The sequence below is a fragment of the Pogoniulus pusillus genome, chromosome 18 (assembly GCF_015220805.1).
Source record: "Pogoniulus pusillus isolate bPogPus1 chromosome 18, bPogPus1.pri, whole genome shotgun sequence".
In the NCBI taxonomy this organism is placed as follows: Eukaryota; Metazoa; Chordata; class Aves; order Piciformes; family Lybiidae; genus Pogoniulus; species Pogoniulus pusillus.
Window position 1 is genome coordinate 17,183,415 of NC_087281.1, and position 26,258 is coordinate 17,209,672.

Here is a 26,258-nt window from a genome sequence, read left to right on the forward strand (position 1 = left end):
ACTAATGTGCATAAAAGTAACCTAACAATACACAAGTCCCAGCAGCAGTTTTTGCCCTTCTCCCACTATAGTACTGCATCTTAGAGCAGAAGTACTGTCACTACACAAGAGCTAGCTAAAAACCAGAGTTCAGCAGGAAGAGATTTGAGCCATCACATGTCACTTCCTTTTGCAGGTATGACTTTTTTTATAGAAAACAAACCCCCAAAGTTTTTATTGACTGTACTGTAGATACCTGTAACAGTGTAAACTTTAATATTTCACCAGATCTGTGAACAATTCTGGAGAAAGAGTTATCAAGCACCTTCATTTCAACACATCTTTGATATTTACAGTAAGGCATACCCAATTAAGTGTATTAATAAAATGAATTAAACACTGTAAAAAGTTACACACACAGGAAAAAAAAATCCTTTAAATGTTTACATGGCTTGTTATTTTTGTGATAAATATACAATTAAAAAAGATGTCATACAGTTAGGACTCAGAACTGGCTCTGTTTAAAACCGTTAATGTGGTGTCTGGGAGTGAGGAAACGGTGAAGTTAGATTTCTGCTCTAGTGGAAGGGTCACAAGCCCTAGGGTTTTATTTTGTCTGCTGTTGCAGGTTGGCTCACAGGTAAGTTTCCTTTGGAACACACAGTGTGAAAGTCAAACCTTGCTTCCAGATTTGTGCTGCTAATTTGAGATAGAACAGCCCTTTTGACTTTCCCACTCCATAGTTATTGCTGAGGATGAAAACTCAACTTTGGTTTTCAGCACACCTCTTTTTTTTTGCTGTTACTGAACATTGTTACACCAATGAGGCATCACCACCTCCTTTAAGCACCAAGACACAGATGGCATTTCTGGAAAACAAATTTTTAGCTGCCATGGTTTCCCATGGTCTGTGAAAAGGCGTGGCATGGTTTGCTAAAGAAGAAAGGCGACTATGATAGGATTCAAAGATGATTTCTAGGCTTACAGAATCAAACATAAGTATTATTTCTTTAAAGAAGAAAGGTGGCTAGGATAGGATTCAAAGAGGATTTTCAGGCATACAGAATCAAACAGAAGTACTGTTTTTTTAAAGAAGAAAGGTGACAAGGATATGATTCAAAGAGGATTTTCAGGCTTACAGAATCAAACAGACATATTGTTTTTCAAAGAAGAAAGGTGGCTAGGATAGGATTCAAAGATGATTTTCAGGCTTACAGAACCAAACAGAAGTATTATTTCTTTAAAGAAGAAAGGTGACAAGGATAGGATTCAAAGAGGATTTTCAGGCTGATAGAATCAAACAGAAGTATTATTTCTTTAAAGAAGAAAGGTGGCTAGGATAGGATTCAAAGAGGATTTTCAGGCATACAGAATCAAAAAGAAGTATTGTTTTTTAAAGAAGAAAGGTGGTTAGGATAGGATTCAAAGATGATTTTCAGGCATACAGAATCAAACAGAAGTATTATTTAAAAAAATCTCAGGAACAAAATGTAATTGTGTGCCCCTTTAAAAGCAAACACCTCCAGAAGAATCAACATCCATCCTCTGAAGAACTATCAGGAAATGAGATCTATCTCTAAAGTTTGTTTAGTGGATTTTAGGAAACTTCTCAGGAATCCACCTCAGATAGGAGACAAAAAAAACCTAAACTCTTAAAATCCAACAAGATCTTCAAACACATCCACTGAGCAGCATGGACCATTTATACTCATGTGCTGTGGGAAAGGATCACATGACCCAGGGTGAGGCTCTTGCAGCACAAAGATAAAGTAGTTTGGTAATCTCCGAAGTTGAGATTCAAGTTCTGGAAGAGGAAAGACTGCCAGTGGGAAAGAATGCAATTAGGCATTAAGCCTGTGACATTACTGAGTGTTCTCACCCACATCTAATTCATCCTTGGGACTCCTTTGTTTTTTCCCAGCTAGAGATATGATCCAGACACATCACAAGCTGAGCATGCTGCTATGGGGATAACTGCTGCATGCTGTCAGGTACAACCCAGTCTCGGGATTTGAGTCATGTCATCCTTTTGACTCTAATCTGTATTTGTTACTTTCATTTTGCCAAAACACAATTCCTCCTAGTTCAACACAGGTGCAGATAAGGCCTCCACTCTCACCTTTGAAAACAAGAAGATAATACTGCAAGGAATGAGATGCAGCTGGACTCAACCTAGGCATCTCTGTCTTGCCTAACTGCTACAAAACAGTCACTGCCTCTGCGTGTGTCTGTGTATGTGAATTGTGGCTTGCTGTCAGCAGCACTTATCTTTAGGGTCTGATTGTGTGGACAGGAGTTAACTGCTTACAGCACATCTTCCAAAAGGTATTACTCTAACGTTCAGTTTCTTTCAATACAATCCACTCCAACTGTGTTATCAGGGCAGCGGCAAGAACGGCCTCCTGGGGTAGCCAGGCAGAGGTGAGTACAACCACCGTTATTCACTGCACAGTAGTTGTGGCCTGGAAAAGAAGAGAAATGTGAGATGCAAAAGAAAAACAAAAGCAAAACTATAGTAATTAAAAAAAAAAAAAGGTGCAGACTTCTCTAACCTGCTCTCTGTGTAACTAATCCCTCTGCTTCCTAACCCCCCTGGCTTATTCTCCAAACTCACTTTGAACATAAGGTAAAGTCTAGGATAAGGTAGAGGGGTGGAAAGGAGGTGGAAAGGTGGTTGGGAGCCACTCCTGGGGGCTCTGTTGTCTGGGAGGGCTGTTGTGTTTCTGTATTACTTTTTAACTTGTATGTTTCTGTCTATAGCTCTCTATATATTGTAAATACCTGCTTGTATATTGTGCAAGCCTGTAAATATAAAGCTCCATTCTAATTTCCATCTCGGCTAAATCCAGTCTGGGTGATTTTCTTAAGCATGGGGGGGGGAGGGTAACACACAAATCATCACAAAGGCCCTAATCATAATAGCATCGTAATATGGCATTTAATTCAGGTGGTGAAAATAGCAGCCCTTGCCACATCAGTTTCTCATCTTGATCATACTTTTGTCCTTTCACAATGGATAGAACAGGTCCCTTCTTTCCTCCCTATATTGACATATGTATATATTCCCTCCCTTTCATATGACAACCACAACTGCTTTTATGAAAAAACAAACAATCCACAAACTCAACATCCCAAACAAACAAAAAAAACCAAGAACCAAAATCAAACAACAACAGTACAACAACCACCCCAAGTAGATGGCTTTTAATTTCTTAGCAAACTAAAATCTGAGCACTAACCAGCTCTTCACTAACTACCTGGATGCGTTGGCAGCCCGTCAATGGGAGCTAATTTCATTTATATGCTAAGGCCCTGCACAGCTGTAAAAACTTGAGAATGGTTTGGATTACCTCCTGGGCACTGAGCAAAGGCTGTAGTGATTCCGTAGAGACGGGAGCGCTTGTGAGGCTGGAAGTTATCCTTTTCTATTGAAATTGTGCGATCCACAGCTACAACAGCATCCCTGCCACATGCAGGAGAGAGTATACAGAAGAAAAGTGAAGGTGGGAGCACAGGGGAAAACTGTACAACATTCTGGTCACTTCTTTTTTGTAACTAGGAAGCAGCGCCAGAAGCAAAATCCTCGAAGACAACTCACATAGGTAATAACCTTCATCCCAGGTAACTAAGAAGTTATACAAGGAGCCACCTTACTAATTTAGAAGGTACTTCCAATACAGGAACAAGATGATGTACTTCTACAGAACACATTCTCCATATTCTGTCCCTCTGACATTTTCTATGGCATTGCTGACATTGCAGCTACTATACATGGACAGTGTTGCATTTCAGGTGGAGCTTGATATCCAGAGGGCATACAGCTAGTGCTGGGTAATCTTTTCTTCCTAAAGAGAAAAGGGCAGTCAACTGACTGACAGACCTGTAACATGCTGTTTCCTGTTTATACAGGCCTATTCTTGACCAGCATTTCCCAGCTCTTAGGTTCCAGCTTGGAAATTCTTATAATTCTTGCCATTCCTGCCACAACTGATGGAGTTATTTGCATAAGAGGTTGCAGATAGACCCAAACCAACTATTTATATCAAGGAAAAACAGATGTTTAAAAATGAAAATATAGTAACCTCAGGAGCCTTGATCATATGTCAATGTTTTAGATCATCCATTAAAAAAAAAAAAGGAAGCAAAGAGGTTTTCCCCCTTATTTCTGGTTGAACATTCAGACATTATATGGCATAGAAAGCCACAAATGACTAATTTCTGCCCTTTTGCCCTATTCAGCAAGTACAGCCACAAGAGAAATATGTTTGAGCTCCCACTCCTTTCCCAGAAATATTCAGTATTGAAAATCATTTTCCTAGGGCAGAAATCACTATACTGAAAATGAAGACTGAGTTAACTGGCAACATCAATAGGTCAGCTCTACGTATCCACTCCAGCCTGCTTCACCTACTGCCAGGAGAGAAGAAACACAGGAATGTGTGAATATGTGAGAGGTCAGACCTAAGAAATGCAGTATATACTTCAGTTTCTACCAGAGAGAAAAAGATCAGAGGACTCTGTAATTTCTTTAGCAGATAACATACCTTCTCCAGTCTGTGTAGTATAAATTCTTCCCATAGCTTGTAACACTAAAAGGATACTGAATTCCTTCAAGGATCTTTCGTCGACCAAGCTGATTAGGGTTCATGCATTCCAGCCTCTTGGTACCTGGAAATTAAACAATCAAGCCTTTGAAAGCGAGCAAGACAGCTCTCAGGAGGGATGAAGGACAAGCATATGTAAGCATGAAGAGAAATGAACTCGCTGGAAGTCTTTCAGTATGATGCTCAGCTAAAGATCTCCCCGTGCACTTGTCAGAGTTCGCCAAAGACTGAGTGGAAAATACTTGGTGCTAATGCTAACCAGCACACCACCTAACTTAGAGGAACACAAATGTCTAGTGCAGCCAAACCCATTATACTGAGATTTTTGCTACAAATCCCAGCATCCTCAGGCTGGTGTGGAAGTTGACAGAAGGCCTCCTCCATTATGGAAGCATACTTCAACTATTAACCTGTTCCAGCTCCTCTTGAAGGCATTTTTGCAAAGTTAGTTTGGTAAGCATGTACCTAAAATGCTTGCTGGGCTAGGCTATGGAGGCAAGACTTCAGGAAGAACATCTAACTTGTAAATAGAATGTAAAAATGTCTTTCTGTAAAGTTACTACATGTGTTGGGAACACTGCTAGCGAGTGAAAACACCTGTAGTTTTCTCTTAAGTAGTGGGTTTCAAAATTGGGGAGCATAGAAGAAGGGGGAGAGCATAGAAGAAGGGGGGGAGCATAGAAGAAGGGGGGGAGCATAGAAGAAGGGGGGGAGCATAGAAGAAGGGGGGGAGCATAGAAGAAGGGGGGGAAAGGAGTAGTAAATATATTTGAAGGTTGGAGAAAGTGTCTTCCAGTGAAAGAGAGAGCTCAATCTTTTAAGTTCATAAAAAACTTGAAAGATGACTTGAAGTATAAAAGAACCTCCACAGGATATCTCTGTCAGAGACTATATGGAGAAAGACAGAAAGATTAGGAGGAAAAAAAAGTTCAAATGAGAATTAAAAGCACACAGGTAAGACACTGTCACAAAACTAACACTGGGTCGGTGGCACAACCTTCATCTCTTGATCTTTAAATCTAGTGTAAGTTGCTTTTCTGGTTGTTTCAGTCAAATAGAAGCCCAATTCTGCCTAATGTTAGAGGTCTTAGAGCAACAGGGCCAGGATGACATTGTGTAGGGACAGATTAGATGAATCAGTGTTTTTCTTTCTTGGTCTTAAATTCACAGCTGCTTCTACAGAGGCTTAAGCATCACCTAAAGAGATGGCCACATACAAAACACACAAATATCTGTGGCATTAGTGGAAAGTTTTGTGATCAGAATTGCTATCTTTGAGCTTGCACATGGTCTCGTGTGAACACTCATGTGCATGTTGGTAGTAAAGACAAATTAACAGAGAGATTATCAGAGTTAAAAAAGAAAGGCATGAAATCTGAGATACAGCTCTAAGCGTTAATTGGGTGTGAATAATTTCAGGATTGGACAAACTGATTCTACTGTTATGAATAAAGATTTTAGCATCTCTTCACCTGCATCTACCCAGCACAGCATTGAGGAATAAGGATCAAACGTCAGCCCGTTTGGTAACCCAAGATCATCTTTAACAAGAATTCTTCTGTTTGTGCCATCCATGTATGAGGTTTCAATTTTAGGAGCTTCTCTGTTCCAGTCGGTCCAGTACAAGTTTCTTCAAGGGAAGAAAAAAAGGCAAGACTTAAGACAGTGACTGATCTCAAAAGACTGTAGTTAAGGAAAATGCTAAGGGCACATAAGTTACAAGCACACATCCTAAATAATTTAAAGAAATGAATGGTAAACAGATAACCAAACATGAGGGACCACACTGCACTTTGATAGAGAGGTTAACAGAGTTATAGGTAGAGGTGTAGCAATTACACTCTCATTAAAAGCAAATCCAGCAAGCACACACATGAGAAGGAACACTGCATTGTTTATGTGATGTGCAAGATGCCAGGCAAGAAGACCTCAATTTCAGCAGTTTTGAGGAGCAGTCAGAAAGTACCTCTGCAGTTCTCATTCTCCATCACGCCTGCTCATGCTAAGCAACAGCAGCATTTTGAATGCATTTGTGGAATTAATTTAAAACTATATTCTTTTTTTCAGTTTACCAAGTTAGCAACATACAATGGTATCAGAGTAGATTATGGTCAGGGAAGAATTCCAGAGAAGGTCATTAATTCAGTGCTGTTTAATTATTAATGACTGTTTGGGGGTGGTGTTTTTTTTGGTTTTGGTTGGTTTTTTTCTTGGATGCACCTTCTGTGGCTAAGAATTTACATAGCCACTCAATACAAGCACCTTTGTAGCTTATTCCTTAACACAAACACACATACACAAATCTACTAGGAGTCCACACTGCTTAACCTGAACCCAAAGCCCCACTCTCTCAGTGGAGTTCTGCATGGAACTGAGGTCATTCCCTAGTCTAATTGCACTTGTGCCTCTCCTTTTCATAGGATCATAGGATGTTAGGGGTTGGAAGGGGCCCTAAGAGATCATCAAGTCCAACCCCCCTCCCAGAGCAGGACAATCTAACACAGATCACAGAGGAACACATCCAGACAGGCCTTGAAAGTCTCTTTTCCTTATTATCCTGTCACCTGATGTACATCCACAGAATTTTACAGCCCACTATACTGTTGCACAAAAGTTTATTTTATGTTAAAGGAATTAGAGAAGTCAGTACTTTACCTTCTCATTTAATTTTGCATCACAGGTGACATACTCCTTTCTCACTACAGACCTTGTTTGTAAACCTCTGGAATGAGGATGCATCTTCCAAAAAACTCTTCTTGAGCAATACAGTAATTTTTGTTCATAAATGAATTCTCATTTAAGAGTATTCCAAATGCCTATTATATCAATTAAGCAATTGTCCAGTGCAGCTTGTCAGTTACTCAAAACTGAAAAGAAAGTCTCTTTCCTTCTGTGCTTCTGAGTATATTGAAATGCTTCTTCTCAGCAGTGGCCACACTACAAAGTTTCACCAGGACAACAGCTGCAGGCAAACTTGGATGTTAATGAACAGGCATGCAGTATAAGCATGGAATCTGTAGTAGTTTTAATTTTCCCTGTATTTATTCTAATATTCAGAGAGAAAGAATGGTTGGACTTGATGACCTTAAAGAACTTTTCCAACTGAAATGACTCAGTGATTCTCTAATTTTAAAACATTTATGCTTTCCTATGGACTCTCTGCTGGGCTGTTTCTGTGACTGGAGAGTATAGCCTCAATTTTTCAAGCATGTCATTATCACACAGAAGTGTAATAGGACATTGAAGCAACTGAATGACAGAAGTGAAAGTGATTACAGAAGAGGTACCTGTACTAGTTTGAAGCTAGCTGAATGTTTTGGTGCGAAGAACTAGATTACAGGCTGTGAAAGACAAACAAGGGTGATGTCTACTTCACTCATAGGCTTCCTGAGAGGTATAAGAACAAGAATCCAAACATAGATAAGGCACTCCTACTTGGGAGCTCTGAGCTGCATTTCTCCCTCTAGCCTCTCTGTCATCTCTCTGATTAATCCACTTTGCTTCCTAAACCCCTGGCCAAACCTCCATTCTTCCTTGGGACTGGGGTAAGATTGAGAGGGGTGGGAGAAGGTGGAAAGGTGGTTGGGAGCCCCTCCTGGGGACTAAGGTTTCTGGGAGGGCTGTTGTGTTTCTATATTACCTTTTACCTTGTATAGTTCTGTCTATAACTGCATATATTGTAAATATCTGCTTGTATATTGTGCTAGCTGTAGATATAAGCTTCATTCAAATTTCCAAAGCCAGCTGAGTCTAGCCTGGGTGATTTCCAAAGTGTAGGGGGGCAGGAAACACCCAAACCATCACAGTACCACAGCAGTTTTCAAAGGAAGACAGTACAGGAAGAAGGGCTGTCATGATGGAAATGAATTTTGCTTAATCTAGTATTTTAGATCAGTAACCCTGAAAATATATATATATGTGTAAGGTAAGAAAAATGCTTCATATCCTGCACACAATGTACTGAAAGGTACAACTTAGTATTGGAAAACCTTCTCAACAGAATATTATGGTATTACCTAGCAGGTATTTTAGGAGTTTTACTTCCAGGGTTAACACTCAGGTACAGGATGTAAGTAGATTGCTCCATTTCTGTTTGTTAGTAGTTTTAGGAAAAGGTAGTTCTGTTGTTTTTCACAAGCAGCCTCAAAATATCAACTCTGAGTATATGCTCATGCTACATAAATAAAAAGTCAAACTTTGCACATCAGTCTGGACAACATAACCATACCCTCTTACAGGATCTGCAACAATCGCTCTGGGGTTCACCAGGCCCATGTCAAAAAGGATGCGACGCTGGCGCCCATCCAGCCTAGCCACTTCTATTCTATCCAGTTGAGAGTCAGTCCAGAAGATGTTGCGACCCAGATGATCTACAGCTATCCCTTCAGGGCTTCCCAAGTCTGCAGGAGAATAGAGAAAAGCATGCCTAAGACTTACACTTATTCCAAATACATAATGCCAGCCTCATAAGCATAACTCTTAACTGAACTAAGGTTTCTTTAGTTTTCTGGCTGTAGTCAAACACAACCTACCTCACATCACTTGGAAGAGGAATACATGTTTTGCCTTAGTTTAAATACACAGAACCTTCATAAATACATACAATGACAAAATCTATGAGAAACCACTTAGCTCATCATGCATATGAGCTTTCCCTGGGTGATGGATGCAGAAGGAATCGATAGCAGAGAAATAAACAGCAGAGATCATGACAATCTTATTTTATTCTCCTCAGCAGGCCAAGCTCTAGAGTGGATTTTATGATCACAAGAATCTTATTTTACTCTCCTCAGCAGGCCAAGCTCTAGAGTGGATTTTGTGATCACAAGAATCTTATTTTGCCCTCCTCAGCAGGCCAAGCTCTAGAATGGATTTTTATAATCCTCAGTATTTCCCCTTCTTTGGTACTGGCATATGTGACACCCCTCTGATAACTGGTTTTATGCTATGTTTAGCCAAAGCAATACTTAAACATAATCAAACTCCAAAGCAATAGAGATAACAATATTAGTTAACTGATGTGATTTAGATCCAGTTCTTTGTTTTTGCAGAGCAATCCTTTTTGGAACATGTTTTAGTACTGTATGTGCAGCTAGTTGTTCCAAAATCAACAGGAAATAACAGATAATGACCTTACTGCTTTAGCATTAGCAATTTCTAACTCAGATGAAGGATGCAGAATAAATAGCACTCCAAGATTTAATTCAGCCACTATGAAAAACTACTCTATACTTTCCAAGGTTCACACATCCACTAAAAACTGCAGGCAGGCTGTGTGGAACATAATGAAGCTGAAGACAGGTACAAATCAACTTCAGTCCAATTTCAGTTGCAAAAAAGAAAAAGAAAGAATTATACATGGTTACTCCCCCAAAAAAGAGGTTGTGACCCTTCCTATCAATCAGCTGTTGAAAAAAAGACACCTTTCACATGCAGATTCACACATCATGTAAATATGCAAGGATAATGGAATGTGGCACACTAGCCTTCTGTTAATTCCAAAGTTTATTTACTGACAGCCATTAAACAGTTTGATGCAAACAACATCTCTGGAGAAAAGGCATTTGGCCCAGAACACTGAGTAGAGCTGTCTAAAATTTACTACTGTGACTTCATAATGAAGAATAGTTGCACAAGAGCTTAAACAACCTCTGGTCCCTCAGACAGGCAGATTACACTTGCCACCTGGATGCACTGCATTTGGATGTATATTAATTGCTGAAGAGGTGGGGGAAAAGCAGTAAGATGTAGCTCGTTGCTTTTGACTCACAGCTTGTACACAGGAAGGGCCCAAGAAAGTTAATGTGAATCAGCTGTATCTATACTCCTCACAAGGGCACTCGTGCATGCTTCAATTTACTTAGACTGACTTTGTGTCACTACTTGTACTTCTCCAAATGTGTCTGTGGAGTGAAACCTGTCATCTGCATGAAAACACCTCACATATACTCAGATAAACTAAAGTTCCTACTTATTTTCTTGTTAATGGCAAACAGCAACCTCATTTTGAGGAGCAGCAATCCCCAGTCCCAGGAATCAGATCATCACAAACTAAATGGTGTTGTAGGAGCTACCAGCCTCTTTTAGCAGACAGAGGTTATCAGGCAGAAGATCTGCTGTCACCGACTCCTGGCAGGCCCTGTTCCTTGACTAGTTTACTTGCTTCAGTTTCCTTGTTTCAGCCATATGCCAGGAGAGTTAAAGAAACCTAAAATGTCTTTCCTGTCTCGTTAACACTGAGCCAGAAAAAAACTATCCTGCCCTGGATGGGTAAGGAAATATAAAGGCTTCGTGTATTACTAGCCTTTAGAGGCACAAATGTGTTTCTGCTGCATTGTCCCAGGCCCCATAGAGTCAAAGACTCTGTCCTGAGGACAGGCTTGTACAGGCATGTACAAAAGATATGACTGAAGCACCTACAACAAAGAGAAGAGCTCTCTTTCTGGATGTGCCTCCACAGCTGCAGAGCTCAGAAAGCCTCCACAGGCTATACAGCTGCAGGGATAGATGAGAACTGGATGGGGCTCCACAATAAAACAAGTTTTTGCAAAGCAACACAACTTGGATCACAAGGGTTTTAAACAAAAAAGCAGTGCATTCCACAAAAATACATGTGAACTCAGGAAAGCAGCTGCAGCTCACAGGAGGAGAGAGACAAAGACCAAAACAAAGAATTCTCATGAGTCTGAGAGTGAAGCATTTTCCTATTTCCTGACATGTTAAAATTTCACTTTTGGCCAGGATAAAAAACATCCATTCAAATGTTGCGTATTTAAACTTATTTTATTCTGACTCCTTATCTAAGTCTCCATTAGAATACTACAAGTAAAGTGTAACATATGGGTCTGGGGTGTTTTTGGTAGCAAATAAAACCTGGGAGGTTTCCATGTGGCAATGGAGCATCTTGAATTACATAACTTAATCTAATTGAGCTGAAAGCCTTCACATGGATTTTGAAAATATTTCAGACACTACAAGAGGCTGCAGACAGGTGGGGTTGGTCTCTTCTCCCATGCAGCCAGCAATTGAACAAAGGAACACAGTCTCAAGTTTTGCTAGGGGAGGTCTAGGCTGGATGTTAGGAGGAAGTTCTTCACAGAGAGAGTGATTGCAATTGGAATGGGCTGCCCTGGGAGGTGGTGGAGTCGCCATCCCTGGAGGTGTTCAAGAAAAGACTGGATGGGGCACTTAGTGCCATGGTCTAGTTGACTGGCTAGGGCTGGGTGCTAGGTTGGACTGGATGGTCTTGGAGGTCTCTTCCAACCTGGTTGATTCTGTGATTTTTAATGCATGTACACACACTCTCCTGATACAAATCAATTCATAGCCATATCAAGTTAGCAATAATAATTTCCCTCACTTTTTGAAGTGCTGAATCTGAGAAAATACTTTAATAGTGGACATTTGAAATCCTTTCTCCACAGAATTGTAGTTGTATAGGCACACACATGCTTGCATTACAGCATAGAGTCTCTTTCAGATATGCTGGAATGAAAAAGAACTCTTACAAATATCTCAGGCTCCAAGTTATGCAGAAATATAAAAGTTTATAATTGCTGGAATTTTGAGGGATGGCTTTAAAGGTCTCCTTTTTACCTTTTCAAGACAATGTTTGAATTCAAGCCACTCTCATCTCTCTATTGCCCTTAATAGCCCAAATGGAGTTACAGCAAACTGGCTATCCTGAAGAACAAGCTCTGGGCATTCAACACACCCAAAGGAAAAATAAAGCAAATTTATTACAGAGTTTTAAAACTGGGTGATCATTTTGCTAAAATTATTTCCTAATTTTTATGACATCTGTAAAGGATACAAAGCAAAGGCAACCTCCTCCAGTATCTTGACTTCACAACTATTCTGGCATCTTCAGGACACCAGTACTTAAAAAGTGCCTCCAGCTATTTTTTTTTCCAGTGGTCCCTTATTAACTTTGTTCTCTAAACCTGTCTTTTTCCTTAACCCTTCCAATTAAAAAACAGTTTTCATATTTAAGATATATGGGCTTACACTTACCCTTCTAATGCAAGTGAATATGGACTGCAGTGAGTAGCACAGTCTTTGGGGCAAAGTGCATAAGAATAAGGTCTAAACTGTGAAAGCACTAACCTCACCATGCCCTGTAATCTATGAGCAACTCCACAGGTGAAAATCAAACAAAGTGGATATACTCACTTTCATTTTACAACTTGAGTGAGAGGACAGGCAAGTCAGAGAGCTGAAACAGTTTCTAAACACCCTTCAGCTGTCTGATCTAAACACAATTCCAGAGAGCTAGGGTTCTCCTCTTCAACCTCACTGCTCACCAGTCCTTTCTTAGCAGAGCAGGCAGCTGACAGGCAGAGGAGAGGAGAGGAGAGAAAAGGACTATATGATAAAGAACTTTCAGCTAGCCAGTGGATTACCCGCCTTGCTTGTCAGAACAAAAATCAGTGACACTCACAGATGTTATTCCATGTTAACAACTACAAGCAAAGACAGAAACATCCCACTGACATGCTGTTTCTACTTCTGACCTTAGTTATGTAAGGAGAATTCACCTCTTTCCTATCTTAGGAGGCAAGGAGAGTGAAGGCCTATTGCACAGGGAATTTTGCATCTTAGATTTGTTATGCAGACTTTATGGTTACTGTTTATCTAGACAAAACCAACTTGAAATGCTACAGTAAATTCAAGCCTCTACCATAATTCCTAGGGAGCAGCAAGAGGAAAAAAAATGTGTTGTTACCTGTTTTGATGATGGTTGTTGGTTCCCCACCATGCAGGCTAGCCCTGCTGATTGAAGGGCCACTGATGTCTGTCCAATAAACCATTTTGTCCATGCAATCGTAAGCAACTCCAATAACAACTTTGTCCTGTTGGATCAACAAGCAACTTATACTACACAATAATTATCTGCAGGCAGCTCTAGCTTATAGATCTAAATCTCAAGCCTGAAAACACAAACTCTTGAGGAAAGGTGAGAGATGGGTCAGTAGTCTTCGTAGAACAGCTTAGAAAACTACTTTCAATTGAATGTCCCTTTTAACTAGCAGCCACCATTTACCATTATGTCCTCTCAAAGAGGCATTGTAGATATTATTATTGAACAGCTGGTCTGACTTTTACACTTCACTTGCATATCCACCTTAAGAAACTTCTTTTTGTTGTTTTACTGTGATCTTCCTCATGTGCTTTTTTTCTCTCACTCTTTCCCATCAGAGAGGGAGAACCTATAAAATCTGATGTATGTTGCAATTGCTCTATCACTTTTGCTGCTTTTATAATTTGCAACTTAACTTAGAAAGATGATCCTAAACCACACATTAAAGAAAACATTCTTGTTCATTGGCCTACACTGATGTTCTTGGTTACAAAACAATCTGAACACCTCTGGGCTACTGTGACTTTGTTAATACATAACCCTGAGGCAACACAGAGACAACACTTAGCAGAGACTGGAAGTTTCATTTCAATTGTAAATTTTAAGGAAGAGTCATAACCTATCTCTTGGAAGCTCTTTCCTTAAGATATTTCAAATTAAAGTAGACCAAATAATGAGACTAGCTGCTGAATTCAGAATCAGGTCTCTGTACCACTAACTAGCCCATTTTGCACACAATCTTTTACCTTGTTTTCACATTACTGCAGTAGCACTATAGATAAGAATCAAAAGCTTGATGTTGCCCTTGCATCACAGTACAGTTGGGGATACTACTTACTGAACTGCATTTGTGCAAGTTAGTATTTAGTCTACTAGACAGTCAGAGTAACACAAAAAAAGAGGCCAATATACTGCCTGGTTTTGCTATCTGCTATATAAACACAGTGGCACCAGAGTGAAAACAAAAATCCCAGACTTTGGGAAAATAATTGGAATAACTGGAAGTAAGAAGGGTTGGCATGTGTCACAGGTGATGGAAAAGACAGGTTCTCAGCACCAGGGATTAATTTTCAGGGTGTGGGGGGGGAAGATTCTCAAGACAATAGTAAGCGTGGCAAAAAGATTTACCACCCGCTGAGCCCACACATGGAGAAGGAAGCAAAAGAGATGAAAAAATCTGTATCTCTGTAGCCAAGAAGTGCACAGAACTGATTGAAATACAAGAAGAGATTAAGATTTGGGAAAAAGAGAATTGAGGGAGTTAAGAGAGAAAAAAAACCCCACACATATTGCTCTTGTAGGTCTCCTAGACTATTATACTAGAGTTAGAAAGCCAAAGAAAGTGTGAGCATAGGAGAGTTTATATGATGTAGGAGACATATGAAGTCACAAATGTTAGACTTTTTTGTCTTATGAACTACTCTTTATAGGCAAATATTTTTTCTATACCTCAGTTTTAGGCTTTTTGGCTAGTCAGGAATATTACAGTGATAAAGTACCATGACACTGAAATTCCAATCAAGAGTAGAACTGAATGTTGGTATTTACATTACCAAGTTACTTAAACACTGGCTTTCATCTTTGTCACCAATCTTCTAAAACACATGGACTTTGTAGAGTAGGTTACTTACTGGAATATGCAAGAGTGCTTTTGCACCATTTTTCTTCATATTGTTTCCCTCTAGTGGAACATGTTCAATTTTGCCACTTTGGGCAAAGAGCAAGTGTGTTCCTGGTGGCAGAGGTACTGTATCTGGTCGAACAGATGGCCCAATAACAACTGGGGGAGCAGCTGTACTCAGACCTTTTTGATAGAGAAAGAAATATGGGGGGAGGGAAATTAGCTTCTGCAGCATGAAAAGGCTCCTTGTATTTGCAGAGACACAATAACAGTCTGACTTCTAAGAAGAAAACAGCCCTAAAAGCAGAGAGCAATAACTATAATCAGATGCAGAAAGCTTCTGAATTTTTCCCCTTGGGTGACAGAAGGAGCAATAACCATAATAGATCTTTTCATGTTCAACTCTGTAATTACTCTTTCATTACACGTTTACCAAAACCTACCTTATTTTGCATCTCAAGTGAGACAGATGTAGGAAGAAGCATCCTTCACTTCCCAAGGCAAGTCAGTTACCACATATTCAGATTTGCCATAGCTCTTAGAAGGCAGAAATTATAAGGACCCCTCAGAATTTCAAGCCAGGGAAAAAGTTAGAGAATCACCTTCTCTTTCAGAGGCTTACCACTGTGATCCAGGTGCCCTGACTGAAGGAAAAGTGTGTGCTAGTTGTCAAAGGGATGCATCAGGAGACATAGCATCACTGGGACAGCAAAGATCTGCAGTGTTACAAGTCAGTACTGTTGCAGTGCTACAGACTGGGGTCAGAGTGGCTGGAGAGTGGCCAAGCAGAAAGGGACTGGAGGGTACTGGTTGACAGGTGACTGAATATGAGTCAGCAATGTGCCCATGTGGCCAAGATGGCCCAGAGCATCCTGGCCTGTATCAGGAATAGTGTGGCCAGCAGGACTAGGGAAGTCACTTTGCCCCTGTACTCAGCACTAGTTAGGCCACACCATAGGACTGTGTCCAGTTCTGGGCCCCCCAATTTAAGAAATATATTGAGAAGGGCCCCCACAGAAGGGCAACAAGGCTGGTGAGGGAGCTGGAGCACAAGCCCTGCACGGAGAGGCTGAGGGAGCTGGGGCTGTCCAGCTTGGAGGAGGCTCAGGGGACACTTTATTGCTCTCTACAACTACCTGAAGGGAGGTGACAGAACAAGAGGACACAGTCTCAAGCTGCACCAGGGCAGGTTTAGGATGGATGTTATGAAGAAGTTCTTCACAAAAGAGTAATTGGCCATTGGAATGGGCTACCCTGGAGATGGAGGAGTCCTGTCCCTGAAGGTGTTTAGAAAGAAACTGGATGTGGCACTTGGTGCAATGTTGATTAGATGGCATTGGGTGATAGGTTGGACTCAATGATCCTAGAGGTCTTTTCCAACCTGATTCATTCTGTGATTCTGTATCTCAGGGCCATGACTAACCTCTACATTTGGGAGAGAGTACACCCAAGGACAGAGACACCCACAAGAAAAAAGTGCTTCAGCTGCTTACATGGTGGCCGAACTCCTGGGCCACTTCTGGTGCCATCAATCTCATTTCCATCCCTATCCACACACCAACAATATCCACTCCCAGAATGGCACTGAGTGGGTAGGTAATTTCCGTGCTCATCACACTGAGGAATGAAGTGACCAAGTCTTATCTCCCTTGGAAAGAAACTGCCTCCACTTCCAAGAGCTACTTCTCGTTCACGCTGGCATTTGGTCTTTTCCAATTCTGTAAAAGACAAAACAAACCAAACACAAGCAGTGAATAACTCTGTTTCAATTAATGCTTATGTTCCAGTAGCAATGTATGCTGACCACCAATAACACTCCCATGACACCTATAATGCTATAGCACTGGAAGAACATGGTACTGTTACAAGCCTTGAAGGCATACACCTTCAGTGCACATTCAGGAACAGTCTGCCCTGTGTAGATGCAACACATTTGCCTCAAACTTAGGTAAATTTATCTTTTGTTGCCTAGTTTAAAACAGAACAAACAACCTCTCTGCAACTTCCTACAAAGAAGAGTGAGAAACAGAATCTGGAAGACACAGTCTTTCTCCTAAGGGCTCATAAGCAAGAATATTCTGTCCAGCTTGCAAATTTTTTTATCTATTTTTTAAGGCCCATGGATAATTGTCAGCCAGGCCATACAGTGGATAAAGTTGGGATTTTTAATGCTAAAAGTGACGTTTCCCTCGAGAGCCTGTGCTGGTTTAAGGCCAATTGGAATATTTTAATGAGAGAAATTAGATCACTGGCTGTGAAAAAAAAATAACAGTGATGTCTACATTGCTCACTCATTCTGCTGGGACATATGAAAACCAAGAACACAAACAGAGATAAGTCAGTCTCTGTCTGTGGCTGCCTGCTTGCCATACTAACTCCTCTGCCTAGATCTGTGTAATTCAAACTAATTGTTCTTCTTCTAACCCTTTGCTGACCTTTCCCAGCTCACCCTGCACGTGAGGGGGACTCTGAGATAAGAGAGGGAGTGGAAAGAAGGTGAGAGGCTGGTTGGGAGCCCCTCTTGGGCAGTCTGGTTGCTGGGAGGGGTTTTGTATTTCTGTATTAACTTTAACTTGTATATTACTGTAGATAGTTATAAATATCTGTTAAGGTATTGTATATGTTTTGCTTGTAAATTGTGTCAAGCTGTAAAATATAGCTTACTTAGTCTGGTGAATTCCTAGCCATGTGTTGGGGTGGGGAGGGAAACTCCCAAACCTGCACAGAGCCACATGCACAGCATGAGGCAGATGGGTAGTTCTGTAGAACCTAGGAAGTGAAACAACTCATTGCTTTGGTGCATACTAGACTTTCAGAGTTCACTTATAAAGTTCATGCACTCTGATACTTTCGGAGCTAAGAAAGGAATTGCAGGATCAAATTGTCCACTTCATGGTAAAGCACATAAGTAAGACTATACAGATGTGCTAGTTTGAAGCTAGCTAGAACGTTTTGGTGAGAAGAATTAATTACAGGCTGTGAGAAGAAAACAGTGGTGGTCTACTTCACTCATAGGCTTGCTGAGATGTATAAGAACATAAACAGAGATAGGAGAGTCTCTCTTTGGGCTTTGTGGGCTGCATTTCTCTCTCTGACCTAACCTGTCATCTTTGTGACTAATCCCCCTGCTTCCTAACCCCTCTGGCCTACCCTCCAAGATTCCTTGGGCACAAGGCGATGTCTGGGGTAAGGTAGAGAGTGGTGGGAGAAGGTGGAAAGGCAGCTGAGAGCCCCTCCTGGGGACTCAGGTTTCTGGGAGGGCTGTTGTGTTTCTGTATTACTTTTTAACTTTTATATTTCTGTCTACAGCTGTATCTATTGTAAATATCTGCTTGTATATTGTGCTAGGCTGTAAATATAAAGCTTCACCGAATTTCCAGAGCCGCTGAGTCTAGTCTGGGTGATCTTCCAAAGTGGAGGGTTACACCCAAACCATCACAACAGAGAACAGGAACACTAACTACTATGTATGCAGAGAATAATGAGATGCACAACAGCTACACCACATACATATGTATTATGCTAGAGATTCTAGAGGAAATACTAAATGTCCAGATTACTAGGAGCTTCAGGGATTCAGTTATCTTGGTTTCCATTTTACAGAACAGTTTGGACCAAAATAAATATCAGTTTATGGTATTATCAGTCACAGAATAAGGAATGCCATCTGGATCAATACATCCTCCTAGATGCCCAGTTAAATTAAAAAAAAATATATAATAAAAGCAATGTTCTTCTTTCCCTAGACAAAGAAATCTGGCACAGATTTGCCTTTTATTTGAGACTTCTGAAGGGTTCTGTGTAGTGTGAGAGAAAGAGCTCTAATTATGAGAGAGTACCAATGGTTTCTACAGGCAGTTAGAAATGCTTACTGCAAACTGCTTCCTGAAGAGACTTGAACATTACACTTCCATTTATTCCTTCCCTGTTTTCACATTGCCTGGTGGACAGCATTAGCCAAGCATAGCTCGGATTGGACCTATCCCAGCTAAGTAAAAAGTTAATCCCATGTGCCCAGACTGTTGTGGTCCAAATCACAGAAATGCAAAAAAAGATGGGGGTTCTTTTATTATTCTTTAAACTAGTTATGCAAGCAAAAGCTTTGGATAAGTTTCATGCACCTGGACACAATTAGAGAAATAAACGTCTGGAGAACAGCTCACTCTGAACAACTGAAATATTTTGGCATCAGCTTTAATGTGGGTGGTAGAGAGCCTCAAATCAACCTACAAAACCAGACCCTGAAGCAAAGCCTCCACTATCTGTCTCAACTTTGGTTTGCATGCATTCAATGAACTACACAGTATTCAGGTAAAAGAAAAGTTGTTTCCCATAACCGGGTAGTTTCGCCACAGTTTGGGTTGTTTTAAGCTGCATGGCTCATAAATGGACACACCCTGCTTTTGTTCACTGTAGAACAGAATCTTCACTGCATTTGTGTCGCCTTTGAGGCACACTATGAACTCCTCAGTGGGAGATAAAAGGAAATGTAACTGGTCATTACTCCTTCCCACCTGAAACTCACAGAATTGAAGACTATCCAACAACTTGCAACTTCTGAAATCAACAGACTCCAACGACTTTATGAAAATGAGTCAGCAAATACAATTTATACAAAGGAGTGTGTCTATCACAGAGCCACAGAAACATTCAGGCTGGAAAAGAACCTCAGGATCACCAAGTCCAACCAATAACCCTGCTCTACAAGGTTCACCCTAAACTACAACCCCAAGTACCACATCCAAACAACCTTTAAACACATCCAGCACTGGTGACTCAACCATCTCCCTGGGCAGCCCATTCCAATGCCTGACCACTCTTGCTGTGATTTTTTTTTCCTAATGTCCTGTCTAAACCTGTCCTGGTGCAGCTTAAGGCCATTCCCTTTTGTTCTATCACTAATTACTGTGAGGAGAGACCAGCACCAACCTCTCCACATATTCCTTTCAGGTAGCTGTAGACAGCGATGAGGTCTCCTCTCAGCCTCCTCTTTTTCAAACCAAACAGCCCCAGCTCCCTCAGTCACTCTTTGTAAGCTTTATTGTGCAGGCCCTTCACCAGCTTCATCGCCCTCCTCTGCACTCACACAGAGGGACCTAGACAGGCTGGATGGGTGGGCAGAGGCCAATGGGATGAGATTTAACAAGGCCAAGTGCAGAGTTCTACACTTTGGGCATAACAACCCCAAGCAGTGCTACAGGCTGAGGACAGAGTGGCTGGAGAGCAGCCAGGAAGAAAGGGACCTGGGGGTACTGGTAGATAGTAGGCTGAAGATGAGCCAGCAGTGTGCCCAGGTAGCCAAGAGAGCCAATGGCATCCTGCCCTGGATCAGGAACAGTGTGGCCAGTAGGATGAGGGAGGTTATTCTTCCCCTGTACTCAACACAGGTCAGGCCACACCTTGAGTCTTGTGCCCAGTTGAGCCCCTCAATTCAAGAGAGATGTTGAGGTGCTGGAATGTGTCCAGAGAAGGGCAACGAAGCTGGTGAGGGGCCTGGAACACAAACCCTATGAGGAGAGGCTGAGGGAGCTGGGGGTGTGCAGCCTGGAAAAGAGGAGGCTCAGGGGTGATCTCATTGCTGTCTACAACTACCCGAAGGGAGAAAGAATAGGGAAAAACAGACAGAGGGGGAGGAAAGAGGGAAAGAGGGAAAGAGGGAAAGAGGGAAAGAGGGAAAGAGGGAAAGAGGGAAAGAGGGAAAGAGGGAAAGAGGGAAAGAGGGAAAGAGGGAAAGAGGGAAAGAGGGAAAGAGGGAAAGAGGGAAAGAGGGACAGAGGGAAAGAGGGAAAGAGGGAAAGAGGGAAAGAGGGAAAGAGGGAAAGAGGGAAAGAGGGAAAGAGGGAAAGAGGGAAAGAGGGAAAGAGGGAAAGAGGGAAAGAGGGAAAGAGGGAAAGAGGGAAAGAGGGAAAGAGGGAAAGAGGGAAAGAGGGAAAGAGGGAAAGAGGGAAAGAGGGAAAGAGATATAGGCTGAGAAAACAATGAGAAACAGATGTACCAGACTTCTTCCCTTCCATTTTGCAGGAGTGGATTACAGTCTGACACAATAAACCAAATCCAGGTTAGTTCTGTGACAGCACTTGAAAATTTTTAGAGATCTAACTGCTCAAACAGGTTTTCAGTCACAAGTTAAAGACAGAAGTGATTTAAAACTGTGTCCAGATTCAGAATATATAGTCAGAGCACTTTTTCAATTCCCTATGTGGATCATTTAATTCCCCAAATATCATGTGGAGTTTTACTGACATTTTTAATTGCTGTTCTCAGACAAAAGAAAAACAAAACAAAGCAGAAAAACTCCACACAAAAGCTGCACACTTCCTTTTGTCCCTTTATTTTTCTTTGTCATCCTTCACTCGCAACGTTGCCCTGCTAAGTGCATTTCCCATGTGAAACGGACTGTCTACAGAGGAGCAGCAAATGGCTCTTAACAGTCAGAACCCTAGTTCCAAGAAGCTAGATTTGTTTCTGTTTAGTAAACAGTGTCTGGGGTCTGCAAGGGTAGAAACACTCAGACATCTGGTTTTTTGAAATGGAAAAATGAAGCGTGAGGAAATAATGAAGTACAGACTTTCTCAATAGCTGTGAGCAGTGGGACATTCCAGCATCATTAACTCTTTCATTAACCTGCTTGTTCACTCCAACAGACATTTTCTTGTGTGTGACTCAAATCCACTTCACTCGTTAGCCTACTTGTTTCAAGAGCTGCTATTCAGCAGTGATAAAATTCAGTACAGAAAGACACCAAACATTCAAGCAGAAGCTAAAAGAACTGAGTACTCCAATGAATGAATCTTTCCAGGAAAGACCTCAGTACTCAGCTAAGGCTAATTAAATCAAAACCTGAGTGGATAAAAAGGGAAAGAAAGAGTCTCTAATTACAGTTGAAGGCAGCATAGCCTCATCTGAATCTCCATTCTGAAGCAACTTATTTTATAAATTGGGTGCTAAGGTAAACTACACTGCTTCTTGCTAGGCTTCAGAGAGTATGTTTTAACTCTGTCTCCTGGCAATGTATTAACTGTTGGTTATGTCCATTTAAAAACTACTAAAGCTGTAGCAACTACTAAGCTTTAGCAAGACAGCTAATGTTCCATTATCCCTCTAGGAAGGAAGAAGCAGCGAACACTGCCAATGCAGAAGACTAGCAGAGCGATGCAGTACTTGATCAGGATTCAGCAACAGCAAGATTTCTATCTACAGGTATTCTTTCTATTCAGAGCACTGGGTCACTGGGTTGATCAGAGGGCTGGAGCACCTCTCCTGTGAGGACAGACTGAAAGAGTTGGGGCTGTTCAGTCTGGAGAAGAGGAGGCTCCCAGGTGACCTTCTTGTGGCCTTCCACTACCTGAAGGGGGCCTACAAAAAAGCTGGGGAGGGACTTTTCAGGATATCAGACAGTGACAGGACTAGGGGGAATGGAGCAAAGTTGGAGGTGGGTAGGTTCAAGCTGGACATGAGGAGGAAGTTGTTGAGCATGAGAGTGGTGAGAGCCTGGAAGGGGTTGCCCAGGGAGGTGGTTGAGGCTCCATCCCTGGAGGTGTTTAAGGCCAGGCTGGATGGGGCTCTGGCCAGGCTGATCTAGGGTAGGGTGTCGCTGGCCATGGCAGGGGGATTGGAACTAGATAATCTTTGTGGTCCCTTCCAGCCCTGACTCATTCTATGATTTCTTGGGAAAAGCCAATTGATCCAAGTGTTTTTAAGGCATGTCTTCTACTGGCAGTGCAAAACAGTACTTAAAAACAATTTAAAAATCAGAGAGACATATATGAAGACTAACAAATCCAGGCAGATCCTCACCTACTAAAAGAGTAAACAACAAACCCCTCCAAAACATTTTATTAGTACCATTAAAACTCTGACATGGAAAGATCTCCATTCAAGATAAGATCATGTTGAGTATGAAAACCCAAGAAGTGTATAGGAATAAGCAGCAAAAGCCAATGTAAAGCTGCTACTCTGTGTTTAACAGCTTAGTAGCAGGTGAAAGTCTGGTTTTCTTTAAAAAACAAAACCACCCAAAAACCCCCACCTAAATCCATAATGCTTAATCCATAATACTGTCATACATACTCAGAATAAATTAATTGTGTCCCAGTAATAAAGTTAATTGGTTGAATTCAAGCATCGGTCTACCAAACCATCTGTTTCTGCTACAAAGCAGATGTGCCAGATATGACAGCAATATTTCTGCCTCTAAAACTCTGCCTGAAGAACTGGAATCTTGAAGGTTTTGGGTTTGCTTCAAGTTAGCCACATTAGGAGGAATAATCCTGTTTTTATCAGCTGGTTGTCAGCTAAATATTTTGACACAGGCCAGAAACACTAGGCAGGTCTGGCATTAAAATGGAAATACATATGGGCTTCATGTATGAAAAGTCAGTGTAAAATAATACTGAAACACTGACCAAGTAGCTAGAGCTTCAGAATTTAAACACTGCAAAGCTGCTTACAATTTAGCTGTGACAGAAACGTCTACAAGCACTGGGTGATTTGACAAAATGCTTGTTGCTGAGCACATGATGAAGAGTCATGTAAATATGATCTAAGACCAGAAACACCTTTGCTCTTTCTTATGCCATTCCTATGAATGTTCCTTTGCATTTCTTTTTTGAAGATAAGAGTTCCAATTGTGCAAAAGTAGTCAGAAACTCAGAATTATGGAATATAGTGGCAAAAGACAAACATTAAGTTTCAGCAAGGCGTCAGGTAATAATACTGTGCCATGCAGACAAACATTTTTAAGTCAGCACACCCACTATTTAGAAAAACTCTTGATTTCAAGTAATCAAATACTTCAGACATCATTAAGACCAAAAGTGCAGAAGCTGAATTACAAAGAGAGTCATAGTACTTCTTGCTTTCCTTCCCTTTAACCTTACACCTTTCTTACTTTCAGCTAGGTAGTTTGAGTTTTGCTCTGCTGAGAGATACAGGGTCTTCTACCCAATAGTAAGTATTTAAGACAGAAGAATTGGGCCTGACTATATTAAAAAGTTGGGCTTTATATCCTGGAGGAAAGCATTTGTCATTCTGTAAAACATGAATGCTGTCCCATAGGTTTGCTGTGCTTTTGAATTAAAGTAATCATAGCAAAACTATTTTGTGCCTTGGTATTCCTCACCTTCTTTAAGATTAACTTCCAGAACGTGAGTGTGTGAAGGTAAAGAACTTTTTGGTAAATAGAGAACAATTTGGATAAGTGATAGAAATTTGAGGTAGCCTTTCTGGACCCTTTCTAGCTTTACATGGCACATGGGCATCTAGATCCCACTTGTGCTAGTTTGAGCTTAGCTGGGATATTTTGGTGAGAAGAATTAGATTATAGGCTGTGAAAAGGAAACAATGGTGATGTCTACTGCACTCATAGGCTTGATGAGATGTACAAAAACAAGAAGATAAACATAGATAAGGGAGTTGCTCTTGGGCTCTGGGCTGCATGCACTTCTCTCTCTAACTTGCTGTCTAACTAATCCATCTGCTTCCTAGCCTCCCTGGCTGACCCTCCAAACTCACCTTGAACATAAGGCAAAGTCTGGGGTAAGGTAGAGGGGTGGGAAGAAGGTGGAAGGTGGTTGAGAGCCCCGTCTGGGGACTCTGGTTTCTGGGAGGGCTGTTGTGGTTTTGTACTACTTTTTAACTTGTCTATTTAACTTGTCTCTAGCTGTATAGATTGTAAATACCTGCTTGTATATTATGCTAAGCTGTAAATATAAAGCTTCATTCAATTTCCAGTTCAGCTGAGTCTAGTCTGGATGATTATCTTAAGTGTGGGGGGGCAGGCAACACCCAAACCATCACACCACTGGACAACAGTGCAGGCATTTTGGGCTTATCATCTGCTTTTCTCTTGTGACTGCTGTGTTTTCATTCACATTGTCAACAGTTCCAGACGTTTCATGCAAACCAAATCAATCTTTACTCAAAACTTTGCATGAGGCAACTTTAAAAGAGGGTATCAGCTGGGGTTAAGAACTGCTGATGACAGAACCAACAATACATTAAACAGGATATTGACCAGGATATCACAGTAAAGTGATATGAACCCATAGACAGATTTTGACAGAAGCTTGGTGAAACTCAAAACTCAAAAAACTTGAGAAAGCTTAAGACAATATACAATCTATTCCAAAGAGGAACCATATCAACATTTTTGCCCTAATTCCCAAATTGTATTCTGCTCCTATTTTCAAGAACTACAAATTTTTACCTCCTAACACGCAGCGGAAACCATCTCCACGATAACCTGCCTTACACTGGCAGCTGAAGGACCCAGGAGTGTTGTAGCAGAAAGCATCTGGATGACAATGGCCCTGCTGACATTCATCTACATCTGTAAAAGACAAAGACAACCTCAGATAACTGTTCCTCCTGATGGACAAATTGTAGTGATGAATTGTGAGCCTGTCATATTATTCTCAGGCTCCTATTGTAGAATGTCTGACTGGAATTATAGGCCTCTGAAAACAACACTATGTAAAAATACTAAGGACTCTAAGAAAAAGCATGTGTGTATTCAGGCTCCAGCTCTCAGCACAGTCCACACTCTCTTGTTCCAGTGGCTATTTAGCATTGTTAACCTTCACAGTACTTTAGAAATACATGCCTGTTTTTCCAAGGCCAAGACAAAAGAAGCAGAATCAGAGAATCAACCAGGTTGGAAGAGACCTCCAAGATCATTCAGTCCAAACCCTATCCAATCAACTACCCCAGCTCTGTCCAATCAACTAGACCATGGCGCTAAGTGCCTCATCCAGTCTTTTCCTGAACACCTCCAGGGACGGTGCCTCCACCACCTCCCTGGGCAGCCCATTCCAATGCCAATCACTCTCTCTGCCAACAACTTCCTCCTAACATCCAGCCTAGACCTCCCCTGGCACGACTTGAGACTGTGTCCCCTTGTTCTGTTGCTGCTTGCCTGGGAGAAGAGACCAACCCCCACCTGGCTACAGCCTCTCTTCAGGTAGTTGTAGACAGCAATGAGGTCACCCCTGAGCCTCCTCTTCTCCAGGCTAAACAACCCCAGCTCCTTCAGCCTCTCCTCACAGGGCTGTGTTCCAGGCCCCTCATCAGCTTCATCACCCTTCTCTGGACATGTTCCAGTAATTCAACATCTCTCTTGAATTGAGGAGCCCTGAACTGGACACAGCACTCAAGGTGTGGCCTGAACAGCGTCAAGTACAGGGCAAGAATAACT

General features: G+C 41.4%; 1 protein-coding gene across 2 annotated transcripts in view; it reads right to left on the reverse strand.

Annotated features, from left to right (window-relative positions):
- Positions 1-210: 210 nt before the first annotated feature.
- NID1 (nidogen 1) overlaps positions 211-26,258 on the reverse strand; it is a 49,166-nt gene continuing 23,118 nt past the window's right edge. Inside the window, exons 12-21 of one of the 2 annotated variants that reach the window (XM_064158580.1) lie at positions 25,272-25,394; positions 16,558-16,782; positions 15,075-15,247; positions 13,309-13,435; positions 8,812-8,983; positions 6,056-6,213; positions 4,524-4,647; positions 3,330-3,442; positions 2,288-2,441; positions 211-1,798 (exon numbers count right to left, since the gene is read on the reverse strand). In XM_064158580.1, coding sequence (XP_064014650.1) covers positions 2,320-2,441; positions 3,330-3,442; positions 4,524-4,647; positions 6,056-6,213; positions 8,812-8,983; positions 13,309-13,435; positions 15,075-15,247; positions 16,558-16,782; positions 25,272-25,394 — 1,337 coding nt within the window. In that variant the 3' untranslated portion in view covers positions 211-1,798; positions 2,288-2,319. Of the gene's footprint in view, positions 2,442-3,329; positions 3,443-4,523; positions 4,648-6,055; positions 6,214-8,811; positions 8,984-13,308; positions 13,436-15,074; positions 15,248-16,557; positions 16,783-25,271; positions 25,395-26,258 lie in introns of both variants that reach the window. The other variant, XM_064158579.1, reaches the window with a different exon arrangement.